Source organism: Bufo bufo, chromosome 4, assembly GCF_905171765.1.
Source record: "Bufo bufo chromosome 4, aBufBuf1.1, whole genome shotgun sequence".
Taxonomy (NCBI): Eukaryota; Metazoa; Chordata; class Amphibia; order Anura; family Bufonidae; genus Bufo; species Bufo bufo.
The window spans coordinates 372,308,344-372,332,861 of NC_053392.1; the positions used below are offsets into that span (position 1 = coordinate 372,308,344).

The 24,518-nt window shown below is 43.4% G+C and overlaps 1 protein-coding gene across 1 annotated transcript in view; it reads left to right on the forward strand.

Annotated features, from left to right (window-relative positions):
• The window catches only part of ENPP3 (ectonucleotide pyrophosphatase/phosphodiesterase 3), a 140,642-nt gene extending 117,744 nt beyond the window's left edge, over positions 1 to 22,898 (forward strand). Inside the window, 4 exon segments of the mRNA XM_040430090.1 lie at positions 5,144 to 5,221; positions 7,180 to 7,312; positions 7,735 to 7,891; positions 22,299 to 22,898. Coding sequence (XP_040286024.1) covers positions 5,144 to 5,221; positions 7,180 to 7,312; positions 7,735 to 7,891; positions 22,299 to 22,478 — 548 coding nt within the window. The 3' untranslated portion in view covers positions 22,479 to 22,898.
• The last annotated feature ends 1,620 nt before the right edge of the window (positions 22,899 to 24,518 follow it).

A 24,518-nucleotide genomic window follows, 5' to 3' on the forward strand; every position in this document is an offset into this window, starting at 1 on the left:
TGTGCTGACATGAAGCCAGATTCTCTGCTATGGCATGAAGAGACTGATTCTGTGCTGACATGAAGCCAGATTCTTTGCTATGGCATGAAGAGACTGATTCTCTGCTGACGTGAAGCCAGATTCTCTGCTATGGGACCTCTGTCCAATTGATATTGGGTCATTTTTATTTTTTTAATTTTTTAAAAAATTCATTTCCCTATCCACATTTGTTTGCAGGGGATTTACCTACATGTTGCTGCCTTTTGCAGCCCTCTAGCTCTTTCCTGGGCTGTTTTACAGCCTTTTTAGTGCCCAAAAGTTCGGGTCCCCATTGACTTCAATGGGGTTCGGGTTCGGGACGAAGTTCGGGTCGGGTTCGGATCCCGAACCCGAACATTTCCGGGAAGTTCGGCCGAACTTCTCGAACCCGAACATCCAGGTGTTCGCTCAACTCTACTTATTAGCTGTTGTGTGGTGAAGTGATAAAATTACTTTTTTGGGCTGTTTTAATTTCCTATTTATTTATTTGATCTAGCAGTATGTTAGACAGAGAAGTGCCAGGTTCTGCACAGGGAAGTGGCAGAGGCCTAAATGTTTCTGGCGCAGGCATAGGTCGCTGCAGAGTAAGGGGCCGTGGCAGCAGGAGTCGCAGCAAGATGCCTGAGCTTCCGGTGTCATCTAGCAGTCATGTCTTGATCAGCAACCCAGCGGTTCTTGAGTGGTTGACTCGGACATCCACTTCGTCCAAAGTGACATCAGACACCCCCAGCCAAGAGTCGGTGGGTTCGTCAGACACAACCCTAGTTGGCATGGCCCGGGAGCAGGCCCTGTGCCTTCACCTGTCCTCAACCTGCCTCTGTCCTTTTCTGTTCCCTCAGCCAGAGAAGTATTATATGCTGTGGGATCAGCTCCACTATACAACGAGGATGAGCTACTAGAGGACAGTCAGCAGCTACTGCCCAGCCAAGTTGTGGAAGAGACATCCATCGCTTCCTCCAGTAGGCGGGCAAGTAGTGATGAGGAGAGTGGCGTGGGAGCTGGTGTTGCGAGCGGTCAGGCTCCTGACCCAGAGACCGTTGAGGAGGACATCAGTGACTTACAGACAGTACTCGATGATGATGATGTAGCTGATCGCACTTGGGATCCAGGTGAATTAGGGGCTTCATCATTATCGGGAGAAGAGGGTGGCAGCTTGCCCATGAGGCACTGGCGGAGCCAACAAGTCGCTAGCGTGGCCGGGAGTCAGCAGGGTGGCAGCAGTGAGAGGTCAAGAGCCAAGCGTCTCCGGGGTAGACCATCCACTTCGCAGGAGCCTACCTGCCCGGAAAGAAGTGGTGCAGGGGTTCACGGAAGCAGCACCAGTAGCAGTCAGTCAGTGTGGAGTGTTGGGGGTAAAATCACCTACTCCGCGGTGTGGCAGTCTTCTGTTAAGCGCCGGAGGAGGTGAACATGACCATTTGTAGAATCTGTGGGCAGAAGGTGAAGCGTGGCCAGGTTACCAATGTTGGCACCACGGCCCTGCGTCAACACATGCAGCATTACCATAAAGTGGCCTGGGAGAACCGTGGCTCCAATGTGGTGGTCCAGCCTGCCGCAGCAACCGCTGCATAACCCAGTCGCACACACCCGATTTCAGGCAGTCAAGGCTCCACCACCTCAGACGAAGGGAGCTGTCTGTCCTTCCCATCATCTGCTGGTCCTGATGCTCCTGCTCCTCCTCCTAGTCTTCATCAGTCATCCTGTCAGCAATCGATCACCGAAGCGATTGCCAAGAGACAACAGTATGCGTGCACTCATCCAAAGGCACAGAAGCTGAATGTGCTTCTAGCCAAGTTGCTGGTGCTGCAGTCCCTCCCTTTCCAAGTGGTGGACTCTGCACCTTTAAGAGAACTGGTGGCTTGTGCCGAGTCGAGGTGGAGAGTCCCAAGCCGTCATTTCTTTGCCAAAAAGGCAGTACCAGCCCTCCACACACATGTAGAACAGAAAGTGGGCCAGTCCTTGAGACTGTCGATGTCTGCCAAAGTGCATGGCAGCGCCAACGTGTGGAGCTGTAACTACGGTCAGGGACAATACATGTCCTTTACGGCCTACTGGGGTTCCTGCACAGCCGCACCAGCAACTTGGCCAGGTGACGCCGCTTCTGCCTCCACGTTCTTACGCCGTTGGTCCTGGGACAATGTCCGCCTCTGCCTCCTCATCCTCCACCGTGTCTTCAGCCTCCACTGCAGGGACAATTCACAGTGCCCCTGCAGCATACCACATGTGCAGTGAACGGCGTTGTCACGATGTTCTGCACCTCGTTTGCCTGGGCGAACTGAGTCACACAGGAGAGGAACTGCTCTGTGTCATTCATCAAGAAATCGAATCCTGGCTTTCTCCGTGATAACTCAAAATCGGAACCACGGTGACCGACAACGGGAAGAACATGGTGTCGGCGCTGCGTCAAGGACGGCTGAGCCATGCACCTCGCATGGCACACGTGTTCAATCTGGTTGTCAAGCGGTTCCTGAAGTCTTCCACCCATCTGCAAGGCATCCTAAAATGACCAGAAAACTTTGCATGCATTTCAGCCACTCTGTTTTGCATCCACTCCTGTTTTTTTTGGCATTAGCAATACTGATGGATTACTGACCAAATGCTGATCGAGTGAAGGCGGATGCTCCGCAGACAGGATCCGTTTTTTGTGGGTTATTATTCTGACGCCTCAGAGGAAGGGAAAAATAATCAGTGACGTCAGCACAAACTTACTGCTGACACCCTCTCCACTGTGTCGGGGGGCTCTACTTGTATAAGCGTTTAATAGAACATGTTCTGTAGACATCTATGTGGAATCAGCTGACGGTGTAAAAGTAGTGTGCTTCTTGACGCTAACATCGACCTGTAAGGCTGAGTTTATACTTGAGTTATTTGATCAGTTTTGGTCCTGTGACTACCCAAATAAGTGAAATGTGCAGTGATTCTAAGAGCGACGCCTGTCAGCGGTATGTCATACTGACAGCAGACTCCCTATGCGTGTTACTGCAAGGCACAGTGTTCTACACCACTATAAAGGCTCTCTGCAGCCAGGAAATAGACTTTTTTTTAACGCAATTCGCAGCAAATAAATTTGGATCGAGACAAATCTTTTTGAATTTTTTTTTGAACGGGCCGAATCAATTTTTTTTGATATTCGCTCATCTCTAGTTGTAAGGTTGCAATTTTGATAATTATAATCTTTTCTTAGCTTACATTGCTATTCATGTGATATATGTCTCTAGAGCTGAAGCCTGACACTGTGTGCAACATTAGACATGAAAGAAAATAGTGCCTTCCATAGGACCTGTGTTGCTGAATTTACCGCTACATCATTTTTTAAAATTATAACTATGATATCCCCCTACAACCGAGTAATCTCTTGTGCTGACAAACAATGATGCAAAAAGAGATTTTTGCCAAACCTTTCATGGAGTCTATCATCTCCGTATAGATAGACAGCCAGTGACTCCCCCTCTTATCATCTGTGTTTTCTTTTCTTTCTATACTTTGATTCCGTATGACCTGTGTAATCTGAAGTCCATTGAAACTTTACCCCCCACTCCACTCTAGTATCTGCCATATACAACGTCCTGCTTCCCCTCCTACTGCTATTTCTAATACTGAGAGGAGTAGTGAGTGGGAGGAGCAGAGATATAAGGAGCAGTGCCCTGTTTTGAGTTATGTAAGATTCTGCCGCATGACCAGCTAGTGAAGAACGTATTCTACAAGAAAAACATCATAAAAAAACATTTTTTATGAAATCTATTGGGAAAGTTGCTATATTTTGAATTTAAAAGCAAATAAAGAAAATCAGTGCTCATACCCTCTAAGATCTGTATCATGATATGAGCTCAGACTGGGGTTCCTTCAAAAGGTCATAATACCATTGCATTTTTAAAATCATATTACATATTTTACACCCAAACCTCCCGCTTTCCGACTGAACTAGACTTAAATTGCTATAATAATCTGCAATGACCTAAGCCTGGTAAATGGAGTCATAACACATGTATCAGCAGCAGCTGCTCACAGCCACTGCTATCCTGCCAAACTTACCTACAGGGCTGAACCCACCTCTTGCACCCATCAGGCACACATGTTTCCCTTGGCTCTCAAAGGGCCAGTGCAGGCATCCCAATCTTTACCAGCCAATGGCTGGCAACCTGTGGAGATTCAAGGCACCTTTCTCAGTAGGAAGGTGCCTGAGCAATAAGGTTCCATAGCTTGCTGAGATCCTGCAAAGGTGTGCTGTTCCGTTGTCTACCCATGTACTGACCTCTGCCCATTTCCTGAATTTTGACCCTCTGTTGCTTGGCCTAATCTGTGCCCGTTTACCATTTTGATTCTTTGCTGACTACTGTTACTGACCACAATTTTGCCTGATTCCTCAGTTCTCTGCATTGGTATTTCTTACCCTCGTGGTTCTGCTATCATCCACACCGGGACTACTTCAAGATGTAGTGGTCTGGTGTACAGGAGTTAAAAGGTGAATACCAGGGTACTGCAAGGATAACGCGCCTGGGTTTAGCCCAAAGTCAAACTGGTTGGTTGACACAATAATTCCACACCCACTGCTGTAACAAGATGAAAGCTAAAATACAACCATTCTGGCTGTATGAAAGCTGTCTAACTGTTCTGATCATCAAAGTTTTGTGGGTATTATGTCAAAAGTATGCTATTTTCCATGATGACACAAGTGTGCCAATTTCTCAAATGTATACACAGTAGAATATTCTGCTTTATCTCTATTACTGTTAATTGGTTTCTAATTTGCAAGCAGCACGTTATAGATCATAAGGAAAGTATATGTATATGTGAGAAAAGATTCAGTATAACTTACAACAACTTACAACTTATTAATAGTTATCCCTTCTCTTGTTGTGCTCAGGAGTCCAGTGGGCAGTCTCACTCAATAATGGACTGCCTACCCTGTCTGAGCATGCATAGAGAGATGGCTGTCAATCACTGATTAGGACCACCCACTGGACTCAAGCATAGAAAAAGCAGGGATTTAGTAGTATTCCCATCTGACAATTTTAAGACATATCCACAGGTACCGTACTGCTGGAAATAGTTGTACTGTGACATCCTTTGTTTCAAATCCAAGATGAATGCAGTTATTCACAAAAATCTTTTATTTTTCTTGAAGACTTTAACAGCAGTGCTCTGGAACAGTATGATTCTCTAATTACAAGTAATCTCGTACCAATGTACAAAGAGTTTCTGAGTAAGTGTAAACCTTCATACATTACATATTATGATAAGCTTTAATTGGCAATTTCAAAGTGCTCAATGCTTCCTTCTACATATCTAAACATTTACAGTAGATGTACTTGTCAGCAAAACCCATTGATATCAGCAGCAAATGTTATCAGTCTAATGTGTATGGGTACTTTCTAATAATAAGAAAATGAATTGTGGTGTCTGCTTGCTTGAAAATCTATTGAACATTCATGACTGTCTGAACCTTCACAGAATGTAATCTGCAGACTACTCAGGCTTGGACTGGCCCTCGGGGGTACAGGGGAATCCCCCAGTGGGCCCCTGAGCAAATTGGGCCCCTAGTCTCCCACCCCCTGCACAAGTGGCACATAACACAGTAGACTTACTGCACTTCATACATATATTCAATGTCCGACACTGAGACTACTTAATTGCTCTATAGAGAAATCTGAACCACGCATTACTATAGGGCATAGTTCACACAGTCCAGTGGATCCTGTACAAAGGAAAATGCACAGAAAATCTTTTTCTCTTTTTTTTATTAAGTCAATGTTTTAGTAGACTAAAAAAATCTGTACAAGGCTTTATGAAGGAAAACAGAGAATCAAAATAAGTCACAAAAAGTACTAGACTGGTTGTAACCCTGTAAAAACCAAAATGTTTTCTGCTTATGGTATTTTTATGATAAATTAGTGGGAAGTTACAGTAGATTTGATTGCTATTTTATCATCTGTACAGGCATCACAGTATTGCTGTGTGCGGATAAGAATTTTTGTAATTTTTGTATATAGAAGATAATTACATAGCTATCAAAGGGTTACGGTCTTACAACAAACTCTCCAAGGCAATGTAGAGAGTGTTAGACTAAGGTTCCATCGGCCCACCAGAGAAAATTATACTTGAGGCACAACCCCTATATCATTAATAAAGTCTAACAGGTTTTGAATCAAAGAAAGCGGCCCTAGTGTCAAGTGACTAGCTCCAAAGGCAGCTTCAAATGGGATTTTTCTCCTGGACCTTTGGGGTCCACTATGACTGGAGAAACTGGTCCAACCGGATGATCCCCTGGTACACTGGTGGGCCAGTCTTACCCTGAGAAGAAATTCACAGAAGAACTTCCAGTTGAGATTGAATATCATCAATGAGTTTTATCTATATAATGACCCACATGTATCAGTAGTGGCATGATTTTGGCCAATATCTAAGTAGGCTAACTTATCGGCATATGTTGTGCCAAATTTATAACTGCACATGGTTTATTTGATATGTGATATTAATGTTAACACTGTCCAAAATGATAGCATTTCTGTGTGTAAGAGTATGGTCCTGCAACATTTTAAAAATACTTATTTCATTTTATTTCACAAATATGTCTGAATCTTTGCCAAGTAGAAGGCCATGCCCACATTTCACTTCACTTTTACTAACCTGCATACATAATGCAAATGCCAATAAATTATGGTACAGTCATTTTAAAAAAAAAAAAACAAGAATGAAGAGTGCGTGGGGTGGGATAAAAAAACAACAAAAATAAAATCATACAAAAAGCTTGGTACGATGTGAACAGCATTATGACAGAGGCTATTATTGTTGTTGCTGTTATTGGGCTTATTGTCCTGGCCCAATGGTTGACAAATATGTCACACGCAGGTACAACATAGTAAAATACAGCAAAAATCAAAAGATAACGTAAGTGCCATATTCGGCACGTAATGGAGATAATCGGAGTTGAACAAACTCCATTGACTACAGTAGAGCACTTTCATTTTCCATTTGGGAACCTGTTTTTTTTGTAGGCCAAAAAAGTCCTTCATGCAGGACTCCTTTTGTCCAGTATTTTCGTTGGAATCTGCAATAGAGGCCCCGAATGGAGCCACCAACGCATATGTGAACAATCCCTAATGTAGTTTGCTGCAAGAACTTGTGATTTCTTTGATTTGTGATGGTTTTATATGTTTCTAGGAATATGGGATTACCTGAACAATATACTACTACTAAAGTATGCTTCAGAAAGAAATGGAATTAATGTGGTTACTGGACCAATCTTTGATTACAATTCTAATGGACTTGTTGATGCACTAAACCAAATCGAAAGGTAACTTTCTATAAGTGACAATGAAAAATGTGATAATCATGAAATAGACTTGATACTTTATACCTTATCTTCTAAGGGTCCATTCACACATCCGCAAAACACCGGGTCGGCACCCCAATAGAAATGCCTATTCTTGTCTGCAGCTGCGGATAAGAATAGGACATGTTCTATTTTTTTGCGGAGCCGCGGACCAGAAGTTCGGGACTGCAGTCCGGAAATCTGGATGGGGACCGCACACTGTGTGCTGTCCGCATCTTTTTAGTCCCCATTGAAAATGAATAAGTCCGCACCCATTTTGCATAATTGCGGAATGGATCCGGACCCAAAGTGCAGACGTGTGATTGGACCCTTATTTTGTGTATTCTGTCACCTGCATCTTAACATTATTTATATATTAACACTTGCAATTTTCTGCCCCACAGTTACGTTGAAGGCACTAACATACCTATTCCAACACATTACTTTATGGTGTTGACCAGCTGTAAAAATCTTTCTCAGACACCACTTACCTGTACTGGTAATCTTGACGTCTTATCTTTCATCATTCCTCACAGACCAGACAACACTGAAAGCTGTGCGGTAAGTATCAAAGGTTCACCCCCAATCAGTATACCTTTTATCTCTTATTTGCATCAGTTATTATATACTCAACATATAGCACAAATCTCTGCATCTCTATACATAGTAGGCACTCAAGCAGTATTATTGAAAATGAGTAATTCTCTGGAACCCATTGTGTAGGCATCAAAGCATATATTTAAAATGATTCCCTCTTGTCCTTGCCTCAGTTTATAGCATTACTTTAATACTCCAATGCAAGTGTTTTTTTTATTTTTTATTTTTTTTACTAAACTGACATAGATCGCACAGCCACATGCCTTGCATCGATCCATTGCTGCTAAGCAACATTTATAAACATGTCCTATGAGCAACTTTGTAGATGTTTGATCAAAATACATAGGCCTCTTCAGTATGTCAAACCGATCTTTTTGAGTAGGTCCCTACTGTAATTTCTCACAGCACCACATGACAACCACCACCGCCGCAAAACCCAGCCAGCCAACAATATCCCTGCCGTTAGGCTAAGCCTGCTTGGCACTGGGCCTCAACAACCTACATGCACAGCACCACAGTGAAAACAGACACCATGCAACACTGACCCATTTCATTTTATTTTTAAGCAAAAATCTTTGTTTTTGTCACGGTGCGGTTCACTGTGACAGTTGTGGCCGTGTAGGCTGGCTGCATGTCCTCTTGCGTACTGGCTGCAGGCTGTCTCCTGTGTATGCTGGTTGCTTGAGGCTGCGTGCTGGCTGCAGTGTTTTGTGTGAACTGTTGCCTGTGAGTGTGTGTACTCCCCGTGTCTGTTTCTCTGTGCAGTTCTTGTCACTGTTGCTGTGCAGGCTGGCTGCAGGCTCCCTTGCGTACTGGGTGCAGGCTGACACCTGTGTATGCTGGTTGCTTGGGACTGCGTGCTGGCTGTGGTCTGTGTGTGAACTGTAGCCTGTGTTTGTGGCTTCCTGTGTCTGATTCTCTGTGGTTCCTGTCACTGTTGCCATGCTGGCTGGCTGCATGCGCTTTGTGTACTGGCTGTGGGTGTTCCCATGTATGCTGGTTCAGCGATGCGTGCTGGCTGCGGCCTTGTGTGAACAGGGACTGTTTGGATTTACTTGTGATTGTATGTTCCATGCTTCTTGTTAATCCTAGTTCTGATGGGGTTAACATTCCTTGATCTGTTTCTGGGTGCGGTTTATCAGGCGCCCATGTTAGGCAGCTATATCCATCTGTGAGCTGTGGGGTTTGGGGTCAGTCTATCCTCTGCCTTCCTTGGTGTTGCACCTTGATGCTCACCCAGGGGGTCAGTCTATCTTGTTCCTTGCTGGGTGTAGTACCTTGCTGCTCATCCGGGGGGGCAGTCCATATTGTGTCTTGCTGGGTGTTGCACCTTGCTGCTCACCCAGGAGGTCAGTCTATCTTCTGCTTTTCTGGGTGTTGCACCTTGCTGCTCATCCAGGGGGCCAGTCTGTCTTGTGCATTACTGGGTGTAGCACCTTTCTGCTCACTCAGGAGGTCAGTCTGTCTTGTGCCTTACTGCGTGTAGCCAGTTTTGCCATCTGCCCTTTGTGGTTTGTGGTGTCGCCTGGTAATGCATTGTTGTTGCTTTGTCTGTTCTCTGTACCTGTCCTGTGATTATGTTGTTGTTTGTTCCCTTGTTTGATCTTCTGTACCTGTTCTGTGCCTTGATCTACTCTGTCCATGTTTTAGCCTAGCAGTGCGCTAACTGCGTCAAATAGCTTGGCAGTGCTAAACTGCTTTCGCTCCTGCCTGTTCCATGTCCAGCCTGGCAGTGCCTACTGCTTCTGATCCATGTCTGTCCTGCAGTGCCTTACTGCCTATGTTCCTGTCTTTGTCCTGGGTTCTCCTGAGGGAGGATCTCTAGTCTGTGTGCAGCTCTGCCTGAGACGTCATGCTTCCATTCTGCTTGGGGTCCAGGCATCTGCTTATGTGCTGGTTCCCGTTTGTTGTCTGATCCATGTTTGGTTGGGTTCCAGTCCTGTGTCTGTGGTTCTCTGCAGGTAGTGGCCAAGTGTAACAGGACCTTCCTGGAGGTGCGACCAGTGAGCCCTCGGCCCATTCCATCCCCACCTCCAGGGGCTCTGTAAAGAACGGGGCTCTCTGGCTCTCTTCGCCCTCTGGGTTTTGCCTCTGGTCTGCCAGTGCACTTGGTTCTGTGTTAGTGCTACCACTATTGCTTAACCTGCTGTACTGTCATGTTCTTTTATTACATGTGTAATAAAGTACTCTGTTGGTCCCTGGCCTGAATCTTTCCTGTGTCCTGTTTGCAAGACGCCCCGGGGGTTTGCCTTGGGTCTCCGGCACGTAACAGTTTTTAGTTTCAAATACTTTATTTAAAAACTGCAGAATTGAAATATAGGCACAAAACACTTATCTGTCCCCACACAGAGGTTAGAAAACAAATATACATTAATAGGATTGCATAGCTAGGGTGAAACGAATGTATTATGAAACAGTGACATCTGGTAGTATTAGAGGTAGAGCTTGTTAAGAGCTCATTTGCATACCTTTTTTTAAGAATTCCAGAGGAGTGTTGCCTGGCCTATAAGACCCCTCATGTCACTTAGGCTAGGAGATATATTATTCCCAGAACCCATTTGAGCATGGAAGAGAGCTTAGTATCCTTTGGAGATTGGTTAACTATGGAATATAGAATGGATATATGACCTGGACCTGTAAGAAAAGATTGATACACAACCTTAAAAGTGGTACGTGTAGGGGTACAAGTAGGGTCAACTATGGATTGCAGGAAATGGAGTAGGTGGTGAAGCCTAAAAGATTCATTGGGTGGCAGGGCTCCAGATGGCGACCAAAATGGTCGCCAATGCGACTTAGAATTGCAAAATGGCGACAAGACTTTGTAGTCTTGTCGCCATTTGCGCCTAGACCCTCCACTGCTCTGCCTCTTTAGGAAGAAAAGGCTTTCATCCAGCAGACACACTCTGCAGACGTCTGCTTGGTGAAGATCGGCCCCTCACACTACCCGGCATAGAGGGTGGGCGTGGGTTGGGTTCCCGCGTCTTGGGCTCCTGTCTGCAAGGATTCTGTTTCCTGCCTGCCTGCCAGTTTGCACTAAGAAAAACTGTCTTTTTAGTATACCCTCCCTTTCACCCCATCAGCTAACTTTATGGCTGTCACCTCCAGCGCTTGACTGCTATTCCCCCATGTTTTTATATCCTTATCTCAGATTTCTCTCAGTCCTATGGATGCAGAGACAGCTGATAGTAATGGTGAAGCAGGGAAGCAGTCTGCTTCCCTTTCCACCATTTACCACAACCAGCTATACCCAGCAGCAGCGCGATGTAGTGTCAGACACGGCGCTACTGGTCTGTGTCGCAGAAGGGGTACGGCTGGGAATCATCTGTGAGCTAGTCCTCCTACACAGAAGCCCCATGTGTTACTGTACACTGTGCTGGAGCTGGGATCGTGAGGAACTAGGTAAGTATTTATAGTTATTTTTTTTAACTTCCTTTGAGAGGACACATGGCTGCATAAATAGTATCTAGGGGGCACCTGGCTGCAGAAATAGTTTATAGGGGGGGGGGGGCACCTGGCTGCAGAAATAGTATATAGGGGGGGGCATCTGGCTGCAGAAATAGTATATAGGGGGGCACCTGGCTGCATAACTGGTATATAGGGGCACCTGGCTGCAGAAATAGTATATAGGGGGGCACCTGGCTGCATAACTTGTATATAGGTGCACCTGGCTGCATAACTATTATATATAGGGGGGCATAACTAACACCTGGCTGCAAAACTATTTTCTCCGGCCCCATAGAAAATGAATGGAGGGCGGCTGCGCATGCGCAGTGCGCCCTCCTTCACCTTAAGGGCTCGGTTCTCGATATAGGTGCGGGTCCCAGTGGTGGGACCTGCACCTATATGACAATGGGGGCATATCCTAGCGATATGCCCCCATTGTCTGTAATGAGACAACCCCTTTAAGTGATTGGCCTTTTAAGTATTGCAGTGGGGATAGTTTATTTTAACCAATTCTGTGTCACATATAGAAGAATACTGGTTTGAAACCCCTTTAAAAAATTAATTCCTTAAAGGGTTTGTATACACTAATTTCTGAGACTGGCAGGACCTTTGTTGGTGATCATACTTACCTGGTACCCAGTGCTGGGTCCTGGCTCCTTTGCTCCCCAGCCCCCCTTTCTTGTCTTGAGTCCCTTCATGAAAACGTCCTGTTTGACGCCGTTACAGCCAATAACTGATCGGTGCTTTCCTTGCATTATGTTAAATGGTCTTGTGATGTAAGGGGAGCAGATCTCCACTGTGGCCAGTGATTTGCTGCAGTGGCATTAAGATAAAAGTTTTCATGGAGAAACCCAAGACAAGCAACGGAGGCCTGGAAGCGAATGAGCCAAGGCTCAGCACCTAGGGATCAAGGAAGCATAATCAGAAACGTGAATCTGGCTAGTCTGAGAATTCATAGAAATTAGTGCACAACCCCTTTAACTGTGTGGGCTGTAGCCTAGGAAACCTCATGCTCCTAAGCATCCCAATATATATATTTTTTAATTGGAACACTACAGTAGCCATGTGGGTGAGAGTAGGTGGGGGTTTTGATGGAGGAACAGTGAGGGGGTGTAATGAAGGACGGTGAGCCTCAAGATTGATGGGGTTAGAAGAACAAATCAAAAGGAGAGACAAATGGGCAACTACACAAGGCAAGACATGTCTTTTTTTTATTATACCGTATTTATATGTATTTTAAATTTGGCGACTAAAAATTTAATTTGGCTCCTAAATTTTTCAGGTTGGGACTTAGAAGCTAATGGCTCCTTATATATTTTTGTGTCTGGAGCACTGGGTGGTAATTGATATTTTTCAATAAATCACTGAGTTGATAAGTTTCTATCCAGAGGTAAAGTGCTGCAAAGAAACCATGCTTCTTTCCCTCCACCATGTAAATTTTCAGGCTGTAGGGTTAGGGGAAAAGCTGTGTTCGGAATGATTTGTCGTAAAGGGGGCAGATTGCTGATAAACACAAACTGTGTACCCAGTTTCCTCCAGAGGGACAAGGAATGAAAAGTTATAGGGGCTTGTTTTTAAAGATTGGGAGTGACCAGAACCATACTTCAAAAATAACTTTGGATATCAACTGGTTTTAATAGGGGAGACTCTGTTTCAACCCAGAAAGGTGCTGCAGTGTGCAAGCGTTTATGAATAGTGTTGAGCTAAGCAAAGCATCCAAATTGGAATTCGGTCTGAATTTTAGGAAAAATTGGATTCGCCACAAAGCCAAATTTTCTCGCGCTTTGTGGTAACGAATCATTTTTCCTGAAATGGAGAGTCTTAGAAAGAACGGAAAAAAAATACTCACCTCGTCCACTTGCTTGCGCAGAGGCAGTCCGCTCCTCTCTTTATTGAAAAAGACTGAAGGACCTGCGCTGAGCATGATGACGTCATTGCATGCTCCTAGTGTGCTCACCTGGTGACATCATCGAGAGGAGCAGAGCTGCCTCTGCATGAGCAAGTGGATGAGGTGAGTGTTTTTTGTTTTTTTTTAACCCAAAAGGCCATATTGCACTAGTGTCTCTGTTTTTAATGGCCATTAGACGGGTGCACTTCTGTCTAAGTGGCTGTTAAAAACAGTCCTATTGATTGATAGGCTGAATAGGGTTTTAACATAGCAATTCGTGATGAATTAGTTCGTAATAAATTGAATTTCTTGTCAAACTTCGGCGCATTTTTCAAAACTTCGCTCATCTCTATTTATGAACATGTTCTACTCTTTAATGCGAGGCCTGTTTTCAGACCAGATACATTTGCTGACTGCCTTTTGAAATGCTACAATAAAAGATATGCGTTTTTAAAATCTTTCATACTCCTTTACCATCACTAAATATCATGGAGCAATTTGTGGTTGAAAAGAACTAATCTGCTGATAAGAGGGTGAGCTTCATTCAAATTCAGCCTCCTGCAACAGTGAGAGACTGTCCCCCTTTCCTCTTGATTGACAGGACTAGACAGCTATATTTCGGCACAAGCGCAGAGAATCTAAGGCGGCTACCTGAGCAGCGCAGATACTGACTTTGCATGTGCCACTGACGTCTGGGTACACCCAGAAGTGAAGGAAACATTCTTCCATTGGACTTAAAGCAACGTCACAGGAGCAAAATTGATGTCTGGCCCTGTCATTCAAAGAAGAGTTTCATGAGCAGGGGGACAGCTCCTCATTACCCCAGGAGGTTGATTTTCTTCATACAATATCTGGCACTCTAATGCAATATCTGTTGGCTGATGACTATCTCTACCGATCTCCGCATATGCAAGTACATAATAGTGACACTCTCTGTCTGTGCATCAGATTTGGTGCACGTTACCGTGGTGTCCAGTGCCAAGGACCACCTTGATAGATCTACTGAGATCCAAAAGTAGGGACAGCATTCAAAGGCTCAAAAGCTAATTAAATCCAGTCACCAGAAAGTGGAGCAAAAAAATGATAAATGGACATATCCCTGGGGGTCAACTCTTATTGACATATATTAGCTGTAGAATTACCACAGTTGTCCATGTAAAGGTTGGAGTGATCAAAGGTCTGAAAGATTTAGCCATGCAAATGTTGGTACACACGGCCAGTACAGTGAAACTGCGAATAGTTCATTAAATCAGTTATGGTTACTCTCATATATTGTTTGGAAAGGCTACAACAGCTTTAACGATATAAAGACAGTTGCTTGCACAGGTAAAGAAAAAGTGGCCCTAAGCCATACTCATCAATTCATCTCCAGAGACTATCTTCTGCCTCTATATTCCCAGAACTGGCCATGGTACATTCAGTTTTCACTAGAAATCATTATTCTTCCAACAAATCATTTATTAGTTAGAGTAAATGTTTCTTAAAGAAATAACAGACTGTTTTGGGTAAATGAGTCAGGGTTTTCCTCATAGGGCCTGGAAGTGCAATTTTTTGGCATTCTTAATGGAATTTTATTTTAATGGCACTAAACAAAATTGGCCTAACATTGATTTAGTGATGCATCCTATGACTCAGAACTGTGAGGCCGTCTGCATTTCATAAAAGAGCTTACTAACTGGAATATCTGAAATGAGGGAAAACAAGTATGGTACTGGTGAGGAACATTTTTGATAATGGGACTAACACAGAGGTGTAAGGAGTTAAGCAGTGTTACAGAAAAATTACTTATTAACAAATGCCGTATCCCCCTTCCCAGTAAACAGGAGGGCATCTGTGTTGTGTCTGTGTTTTTCACAGACCCCATAGCCCAGGGATGGCTAACCTCCGGCACTCCAGCTGTGGTGAAAATATGACTCCCAGCATGCTCCATTCATTTCTATGGAGTTCTGAGAACAGCCAAGCAAGTCTACATCTTGGGAGTCGTAGTTTTACCACAGCTGAAGTGCCGGAGGTTAGCCATCACAGCCACAGACTATAATGTAATAAGGCATGTTTCTATGGTGTCACCACAGTCCCATGGTCTTGGAAACCCACTGACACATTAAATTAGATGGATAAGTGAACGGTCCGTGGAGACCACAGACAGTACATGTCCATGATTCACAGATGTTTGAAAGAAGCCTTAGTCTGTGAACATATTCTATAGATGCATTTATTTCCATGTGTTAAGGCTACTTGAACACTGGCAGGTTTCAGCAAAAACGCTTCCGTTACGGATAATACAACTATCTGCATCCATTATGAACGGATCTGGTTGTATTATCTTTAACATACCCAAGACGGATCCGGCATGAACTCCATTGAAAGTCAATGGGGGCCGGATCCGTTTTCTATTGTGTCAGAGAAAACAGATTCATTACCATTGACTTGCATTGCGGGTCATGACGGTTCCGTCTTGCTCCGCATCCCAGGACGGAAAACAAACGGCAGCATGCCCTCCAGTATGAATACGGAAAAGGAATGCATTTGGGAGCATTCCGTTCTGTTCAATTCTGTTTTGTCCCTGTTGACAATGAAAGGGGACAAAACAGAAGCTTTTTTTTTCCGGCATTGAGACCCTATGACGGATCTGAATACCGGAAAATATTAATGCTAGTGTGAAAGTAGCCTAAATAAGTCAACGTGGCATGGTTTTGGAAATAATGTGCAATGAGCATTGCTGTTGCCTTCAAGAAGAATTAGGTCCTGTAGTTCAGTGTTTAGTGGACAGCACAGAGATTTCACCACTTCAAAAGATCGGAAGTTCTGCTTAAGTAATCGGAAAGCTTACATTGTTATTAAACAATATTTCCACGCTGACCAACATTTGACCACATAGAGTATTGTCCAGGATATGTACATCCTGTTAAATTTCATGGAATCAAATAGGAAACAGGAGGTTCAGTTAATTTCTTTGCCCAGTGTTTGCTGCTAAAAGTAGTAAAGAATTCCAAACGTATGTGTTGTTTTTTAGTTCCATAACTTTGGACCATGCTGTGCTGATTACAGAGCAAAAGCCACTAAACCAAATCCCCATCCTGCTCAACATTTTCACAAATCTCTGGGGTATACTTTAAAACAGAGACCAGCTCAGATTTGCCAGTGTATACCGGGTTTATATAGTAGTTTTTGAAAATAAAGGTTATGGAGTACATTTTTGTGCATTTCCTAGATTTGTAGAATTTTTCTTTTAGTGGGATTATCCCACAAAAGTATTACTATGCAATGTATAGGGCATTTTAAATGAGGTAGTATTATGATACACTTGCTATAAAAATATTGTTCTTTTTATCTTTCTGGTCCACCTTGTGCTGCATTCAGTGGGGGAATACCATGCTCAGTATCTTCTCTGCCCCCCTCCCCTCAGTGCTGACATAGTGATCTCATGGAAAAGCAAGTGAATTGACCTAGACAACATTCATTTATTGATCCCTACTTCTATGTTCAGAGAAATAAATAGCAATATCTCTAGACAGTAGTGAGTGAAACTGTGGGGGGCATTACATACCTTATGTATATCTGGGTCTATGCTAGAGCTAATAACATTGCTTTGTGGGAGATGCCGGTGCAGAGGGAGGAGTGGCTATTCCCTAGCTCACCCAGCCCTGGCACCTGGATGCCCTGACGTCACTAGACAGGCTGTGAACCCATACGCCAATCATGTGCCTTGTCCCTGGCTTACCCTGAAATAAGCCCCTAGGTAGTGAATAGGGCGGTGGGAGCACTAGTCCTCACCACTGACACCTAGGGTAACAACAGGGAAAGGACAAACACCACAAACAATCCTCGAAGGGAGATGACAACAACAGGAGTGAACCAGAGATCCAACACCTCCAGTTCCAACGGCTCCACAGCAACAGTTGTCCACCTGAGGTCAGAATAGACGATCTGGAAGGAAGGTCTATATCTGGCAACAAGGGAAGCAGAAAGGGAGAATATATAGTAGCTGGGAGTGGCTGACAGAGAACAGCTGAAAGAAAAAGCTACAGATTCCAAAATGGAGCAAAAAGGATCGCAATCCCAAGCAGGAAAACCTGGACCGGAATCTATTCTTACCATTAGGTCATGGAGCGATCCCTTGAGAAACCGAGTGCGTAGCCACCCGCTGTGACCTTCTGAACCCAGGCACAACAGGGTCAGCGATAGGTTGTGACACCCTCGTGACAGCAATAGGTTTCTACAGTTCCTGCCAGGTTCTCTGGTCAGCCAGACCATGTAAAAGCTTTATCTGTTAGCGTGTGTACCAATTTTTGCCTGGCTCCTGGACTCTAACTCTCTGCCTCTTGTTCTCTGTGCTAACCCTGAGCTGCCTACCCTGATTTCTGAACTGCATTATAGATTTGCTCAAATTCTGCCTGCCTTGACCTCTGCTTTTTTCCTGACTACAAGTATAGCCTGATCGCTTTGTTTTCTGACTCCTGTGGGTCAGTAGCCAACTACACAGAGACTACTCCAAGATGGCCTCCTAGTGCATTCTCGTCTGTGAAGGCCAGATACCTGCAGATGGGTTAAAGGGTGAATACTAGGGAGCCCCCAGGATAACTGTCAGAGTTATCCCTAAGCCAAATCTATTGGTTGGCACAGTCGAGCCAAATCCCAATGACCGGGCCAGCTGTAAAATCGGTGTTTTTTGTGTAAAAAGTGTAACTGCCATTCTTTTTTTTTATTTTTGTAATGTGTAGGTGCAGTGATACTGACCATTTTTGTAATATATTTTAATTACTGAAATTGTACATTTCTATTAGAAAATAACTCTAAAGTGGCCCATTTTGAGCCTTAGCAACGCTCCTCTGTCTTCTGTTTACATAACACACAAAAAATGTGGCAATGCTCCAAACCCAAACACTGTAGAGTGTCTGCAGAAAATGCACCAATATGATACGCAACTGACAATACTAGCTAATTCATCAAGCCGATGTTAAAAGCTGAGAACTTTGCCAATATCTTCCAGTCAGGAACATATCGGAGCCCCTCATGCACCACGTCACGGTGTCTCTGCACGCATGGGGTCCTACCACTCAACTGTCCGTGGTGTGTGAACAGGGTCTGAACAGTGCAATTAACTGACAGCCAGACTCTCACATGCCTCCATAGTGGTATCACCAATGCTTTGTAAGGTAGAATGAGGGGCTCCGATATGTTCCTGACTGGAAGATATTGGCAAAGTTCTCAGCTTTTAACATCGGCCTAACATCGGGCATAACTACTGTGAAGGGGGGGGGGGAGGCCCTTCACAGTAGTTATTAATCCCTTTCAGCAGTGCCCCCTTCAGTGAATGGGGGACTGCTGAAAGGGGTTAATAACTACTGTGAAGGGCCTAGCCGTCTGGGCAACCCCACAGATCATCCCCCCACCCACCTTGTACTTGTTCCACTGATCTGCTACTTGCCGGCTACATGGGCATGAGTTCAGTCACTTCGGTGCGCAATCCCATCCTGCGGCGCGTGATCCCGCGAGACCCGTGACCTACAGCGGCGGATCTTATACCCCTATATAGTGCCCCCAGTAAATTCCCCCATAGTGCTCCTCTCCCCCCTGTCGGGTATTTATTTCATATAAGATACGAAATCATAAAAATTATGATTTCATATTTTTATGAAATATGAAAAATTAAAAATAAATTTTTTTATTGGCGGACATATAAACGCCAGTTCTTTTATTGATGAGATCTAAAGTTAATTTGTGCAGATAATGAAACAGGGTGCAATTAATTATATAAAATATAATTTATTACAAATAAATACATGCAGTAAAAATGGCATACAAATGAATACAAGGATAATATCAAAATTGACCACAAAATGATGCTCCGCCGTTTACGCCGGGCTTACTTAATTTAGTACACCAAGTACAATACAATGTTATTCAAATTATCAAATTATTACCGATTATTAAAATATTATAATGTAACAATAACAACAAAACAATAGAAATGAATCTGTGGAAAATTCCTTATGCTCAATCAAAGAATATGGCAGTAAGAGACATCTTATAAATACGCCCGTTGGCCTAACTACGGATAATAAAATCCGATCAGAGATTCCACTCTGATAGCAATATTACAAGAATTCTAATGATGTGCACGTTCATTAAAATTTCCCATAAAATTATTGTTTTAACACTATCGACCCACTAATAATGGGGTCTCAACTATATGCCAATTGGAGCGATTTATAATTACTGCAAATGAAATAGATTATACATTACCCCTGGCTTTGGGATAAAGAGCTTTTAGTATGGACTCAGCTTTCCAAGGTTCAGATATGTCCCGTCCTATGGTATGTTCCTGACGTGTGAAGTGATGCTGATGAATAAATCTTTGTAAAGAGTTCCGTTGTGAAGAAGTCCTTGTGAAGTTTTTTTTTTTTGTGAAGTTTGTGAAGTGTTTGAAGAAGTCCCTGCTCTCCCAAAAACTGGATCAGATATCCCCCATCCTTATCTATGCCCATCCCCTCTTGGAATAGGGATTACCAATTAGATAAGGTGGGTGTGACGTATGTTAAACATGGGGATGATGTCACTAATTGACATTCCTAAGAAACTTCTGGCCATCTACCACTTGATGGCATTGTTGTATCATATAACAATTTTGAATATTTTAAGAATTAACATATATACAGATTGTTTTATTACTACTTAAACTTTGCCCTTTCACACCTTAAATCAATTAGGAGGGGCTCTTTCTGACACTTTGCTCAGACTGACTGGCGGTATCAGAAGTTTCCCTAATCCCTGAATTTATGGGGCAGATAGGAGTAATGATGGTTTTTCTGGTTTGTTTACCTTAACTGTCTTCAGCTATTGAGTAATGATGTTTGAAATAACATCAGCTCCTCTAAAATAAACCCTATTTAAGAAATTTCCACTTAAACACATTTTATATCCCCTAGAATATACCCTCTCAGTGAGATATAGACATATAAAGATACATTAATAATATTTGGTTATAATACATCAATATTACATAGTATATATGAATCATTAATAAGTTCAAACGCTAAATAAATGCACACAGGAATATATCTATATGCGAATATATGTATAGATATCTGTTCCACACCAGATGTGTTTTATGGACGTCTCTTATCAGATCATGGTTTAGCCATGAAACACCCATTGTTCCTCAGACAGACAAGTTTAGAGAAACCTGTGTAGATAAATCCATGTCTCTAAACAATAATAAAAGTATAGTCTTCTCTATATATTCACTTTTAACACATTGAACTTGCTATGAACCCATCTTGGTTTTTTTCAGGTTCATGCTGATCACATGCTGTTAAAGGCAATGATCATCCATATTGAATATAGTATCATCAGATACATTGTACACTTATGAAAATGCACAACACCCCTTCCTGCTAGTGCCCCCCATAATGTACCAGTATAAAATGCCCCATATATAGTGCCCCAGTAGATGCCCTCAGTGTCCGGCCTCTGATAGGCTGCCGGCCTAGTGTCCCTCATCGGCCTGAGGAATTAGCTAGTATTGTCAGTTGCATATCATTTTGGTGCATTTTCTGCAATGATTTTTGTATTTATATATTTTTTCATCTGCACAATGTATCATTTTTTGCTGGGGATTGCCGTTATCTGCGGACCGCATGCGGAGGAATTGCTCCCCCGGTTATAGACGGGCTACAGTATTTGTGTTTGGAGCATTTCCACCCATTTAGGCCACTTTTTCAGTGAGTTTTTGTCTTTATGTGTATGGAATGTACCACTTTATTTTGTTGGTAACATTCTTTTGCACCTGGTAGCTTCTGTGTCACATGGTCTGTTGTGGGTGCGGCTCACAGCTTTATCCTACCTCACAGTGCATTGGTGATACCACTATGGAGGCATGTGAGAGCCTGGCTGTGAGTTGGTTTCTAGCACTGTTCAGACCCTGTTCACACACCACGGGCAGTTGAGTGGTAGGACCCCATGCGTGCAGAGACACCGTGACGTGGTGCATGAGGGGCTCCGATATGTTTCTGACTGGAAGATATTGGCAAAGTTCTCAGCTTTTAACATCGGCTTGAGGAATTAGCTAGTATTGTCAGTTGCGTATCATTTTGGGGCATTTTCTGCAGTGATTTTTGTGCTTACATAACACAGTTAATGTTGAACAAATCTCCACAGTTATTTAAATAGAAGACAGAGGAGCGTCGCTAAGGCTCAAAATGGGATACTTTAGAGTTATTTTTCTAATAGAAACCAGAATACCCCTTTAACATGCTACTTTAGAGAAATCCATCCAAGTGATCTTCTGACTCTCTCCTAGATGTCATCCATGTGGCTGTATCGCAAAGTATAGAACATGTTCTATTCTGGTGCATTTTGTGGACAAGAACAACCAGTTCTAGTAGAAAAATGTGTCAGGCGCGCGGCTTTCGTATTTTGTGGATCTACAATTTAGGGACGCCAAATGGATATGGTCATGTGCACAAGGCTTTAAGAAGTCCTCCAGTAAAAAAAAAATGCTTTTGCCGTTATAGTACAGCATAGATTATTGTTAAAGCTTAATGTTAAGGCTCTTGTGTATATATGATGTAATATTTATGGATTGTCTGCCATTTTGATTCCTTCTTCCCCTCTGATATGGTTCCCATAATACAGTCTACATTTCCCATCATGCTTCTGGCTTTGCAGAAGCAAAGAGATCATAGTCTCATCACATTACACTACTCTTGTCTGAGCTCTGTCTAACAGCTGAAATAAAACTCCACTACTAGAATATTGGTGGTGAGCTTGCATTTATGTGTAAAAAAAAAAAATCATGAAATTGCCAGAGTGCTTCTTTAACTGAATTCAGAAGTGGGCAGGTTAGCAATTTCTCAAGAAACCTCAATTTCCCTCACTGTTATTTGCAGAAAAATACATAATTACTTTACGTTAAGCATCAGATTAATTTGCACATTCTTTATCCTATGAATTACTTTGCCTCATTTTAAGTTAAAGGTAACATATGTATTATATCATTTAATGACTCAGGCATGTCCTCTGCTTTTGACTTCTCAGGATAACAAACCAGAGCAAGAATGGGTTGAAGACAGGCTTAAGGCTCATTCTGCTCGTGTCCGAGATGTTGAATTGCTCACAGGTCTGGATTTTTACCAGGCCAGGAACCAACCACTAAATGAAGTTTTACAGCTAAAGACCTTACTTCCAACTTTTAGTACTATTGTAAATGGAATGTAGAGTAATTGTGCCGCTATATAAATGGTCTAATTTACGAATGATGTATAATGCTACTCTATAGTGTACATCCAAAAATGTATATGACTCTATTATGCAAATACAAAGTTCAATTATTCTATGCCCCACAACATGCACACATAATTTGCATCTGTGTCCAGACTGTATGTGGACCCATTCATTTCTATGTAGTGTCCATATTGCAGACAAGAATAGTAATTTCTAGCAATGGGAGTGAGAGAAATGCGGATTTTGCAGATCCGTGGTTTGTTGACCACAATACGGACATAGTTATGTGCATGGATTTTAGTGAAGAGCTTTTAACATCATCACATCAGTCTGCTCGTTTTGTATTAAAATATACTAGTATTACTAAGTGTTGTCCTTTGTCTAGAAAATAGCTTTTATTCATATGGTAATTACTTGAGCAAGGTGCCCAAGGGGCTGTCCCTCCAGCCGTTGGAGCCCAGACGCGCCCCTTCTCCTGGAGCCCAGCACCGCCCCACTGCTAATTTATTCACTCCTCATTGCCGGCTTGCGCATGTGCAGTGCATCCTGTGAGGCCGATTCCAGGCGCTGACATGTGTATCCACGGCACATGCACGAGATTACGGCTCAGCAAACGCATTACGTACGGTGATGAGGAGTGAATAAATTAGCAGTGGGGCGGGGCTGGGCTCCAGGAGAAGGGGCGCATCTGGGCTCCTACGGCTGGAGGGACAGCCCCTTGGGCTCCTTACTCAGGTAATTACCATATTAATAAAAGCGATTTTCTAGACAAAGGACAACACTTAGGGTAGTAATACTAGTATATTTTAATACAAAACGAGCAGACTGATGTGATGATGTTAAAAGCTCTGTCACTAAAATCCAGGTGACAGAATCCCTTTAATGTAAAATATGAAGATGTATAATATTTGGCTCAGCTATCAGTGATTTGACTAATCATGATTCATATTAGAATAAGGCCTCATGCACACGGCCGTTGTTTTGGTCCGCATCCGAGCCGCAGTTTTGGCGGCTCTGATACGGACCCATTTACTTCAATAGGGCCGCTAAAGATGCGGGCAGCACTCTGTGTGCTGTCCGCATCCGTTGTTCCGTTCTGTGGCCCCGCAAAAAAAAAAAAAAACATGTACTATTCTTTGCGGACAAGAATAGGCAGTTATATTAAAGGCTGTCCGTGCCGTTCCGCAAATTGCGGAACGTGCACGGACGCCATTCGTGTTTTGCGTACCGCAAAACACACCATGGTCGTGTGCATGTAGCCTAAAGGGAATATTATTAACCTAAGCTCTAAAGGTTAAAACACATTTTCCGTAAAATGAAATGCTTTTTTTACTTCTGTCATTCAGTGTCAACTACTGTGTATATTATACTTTATAAACTGATTCAGTATTATAATAAACCGTGAACTGTTATTTTCTAGGGAAAGGAGGAGGTCACTATTTTGTGGAGGTGAGGGAGAAGCACCATTCTATAAAATGGAATGCACTAAATCTATATGTGTGCTCCAAACCAGGGGCGGACTGAGAACCCTCAGGGCCCCCGGGCAAAATAAATCAAGGGCCCCCTTACAGGCCCCACCCATGCCACACCCTACACAATCTTTAATAAGATTTCAAAGTTAAAGCGACACAAAAAGGCACCCAGACCACTTCAGCTCATTGATGTGGTCTGGGTACAGTGTCCCTCTTGCAAATCGAGCTGCAATGTTCTAGAGAAACTGCATTGTTTACGTTCCAGCAATAAGTCAGCCTCTAGTGCAGGAATGCTCAACCTGCAGCCCTCCAGCTGTTGCAAAACTACAACTCCCAGCATGCCCGAACAGCCTACAGCTATCAGCCGACAGCAGGTCATTGTGGGAGTTGTAGTTTTACAACAGCTGGAGGGCCACAGGTTGAGCATGCCTGCGTCTAGTGGCTGGCAGCCACCTGAGGGCTTCCTGGATTAAAACAGACCTTTGGTCTGGTATCTGACGCTGGACGTCCTCACACTCTGCATGATGACCTCCAGGGTCAGATTTTTCCCCATAGGAAAGCA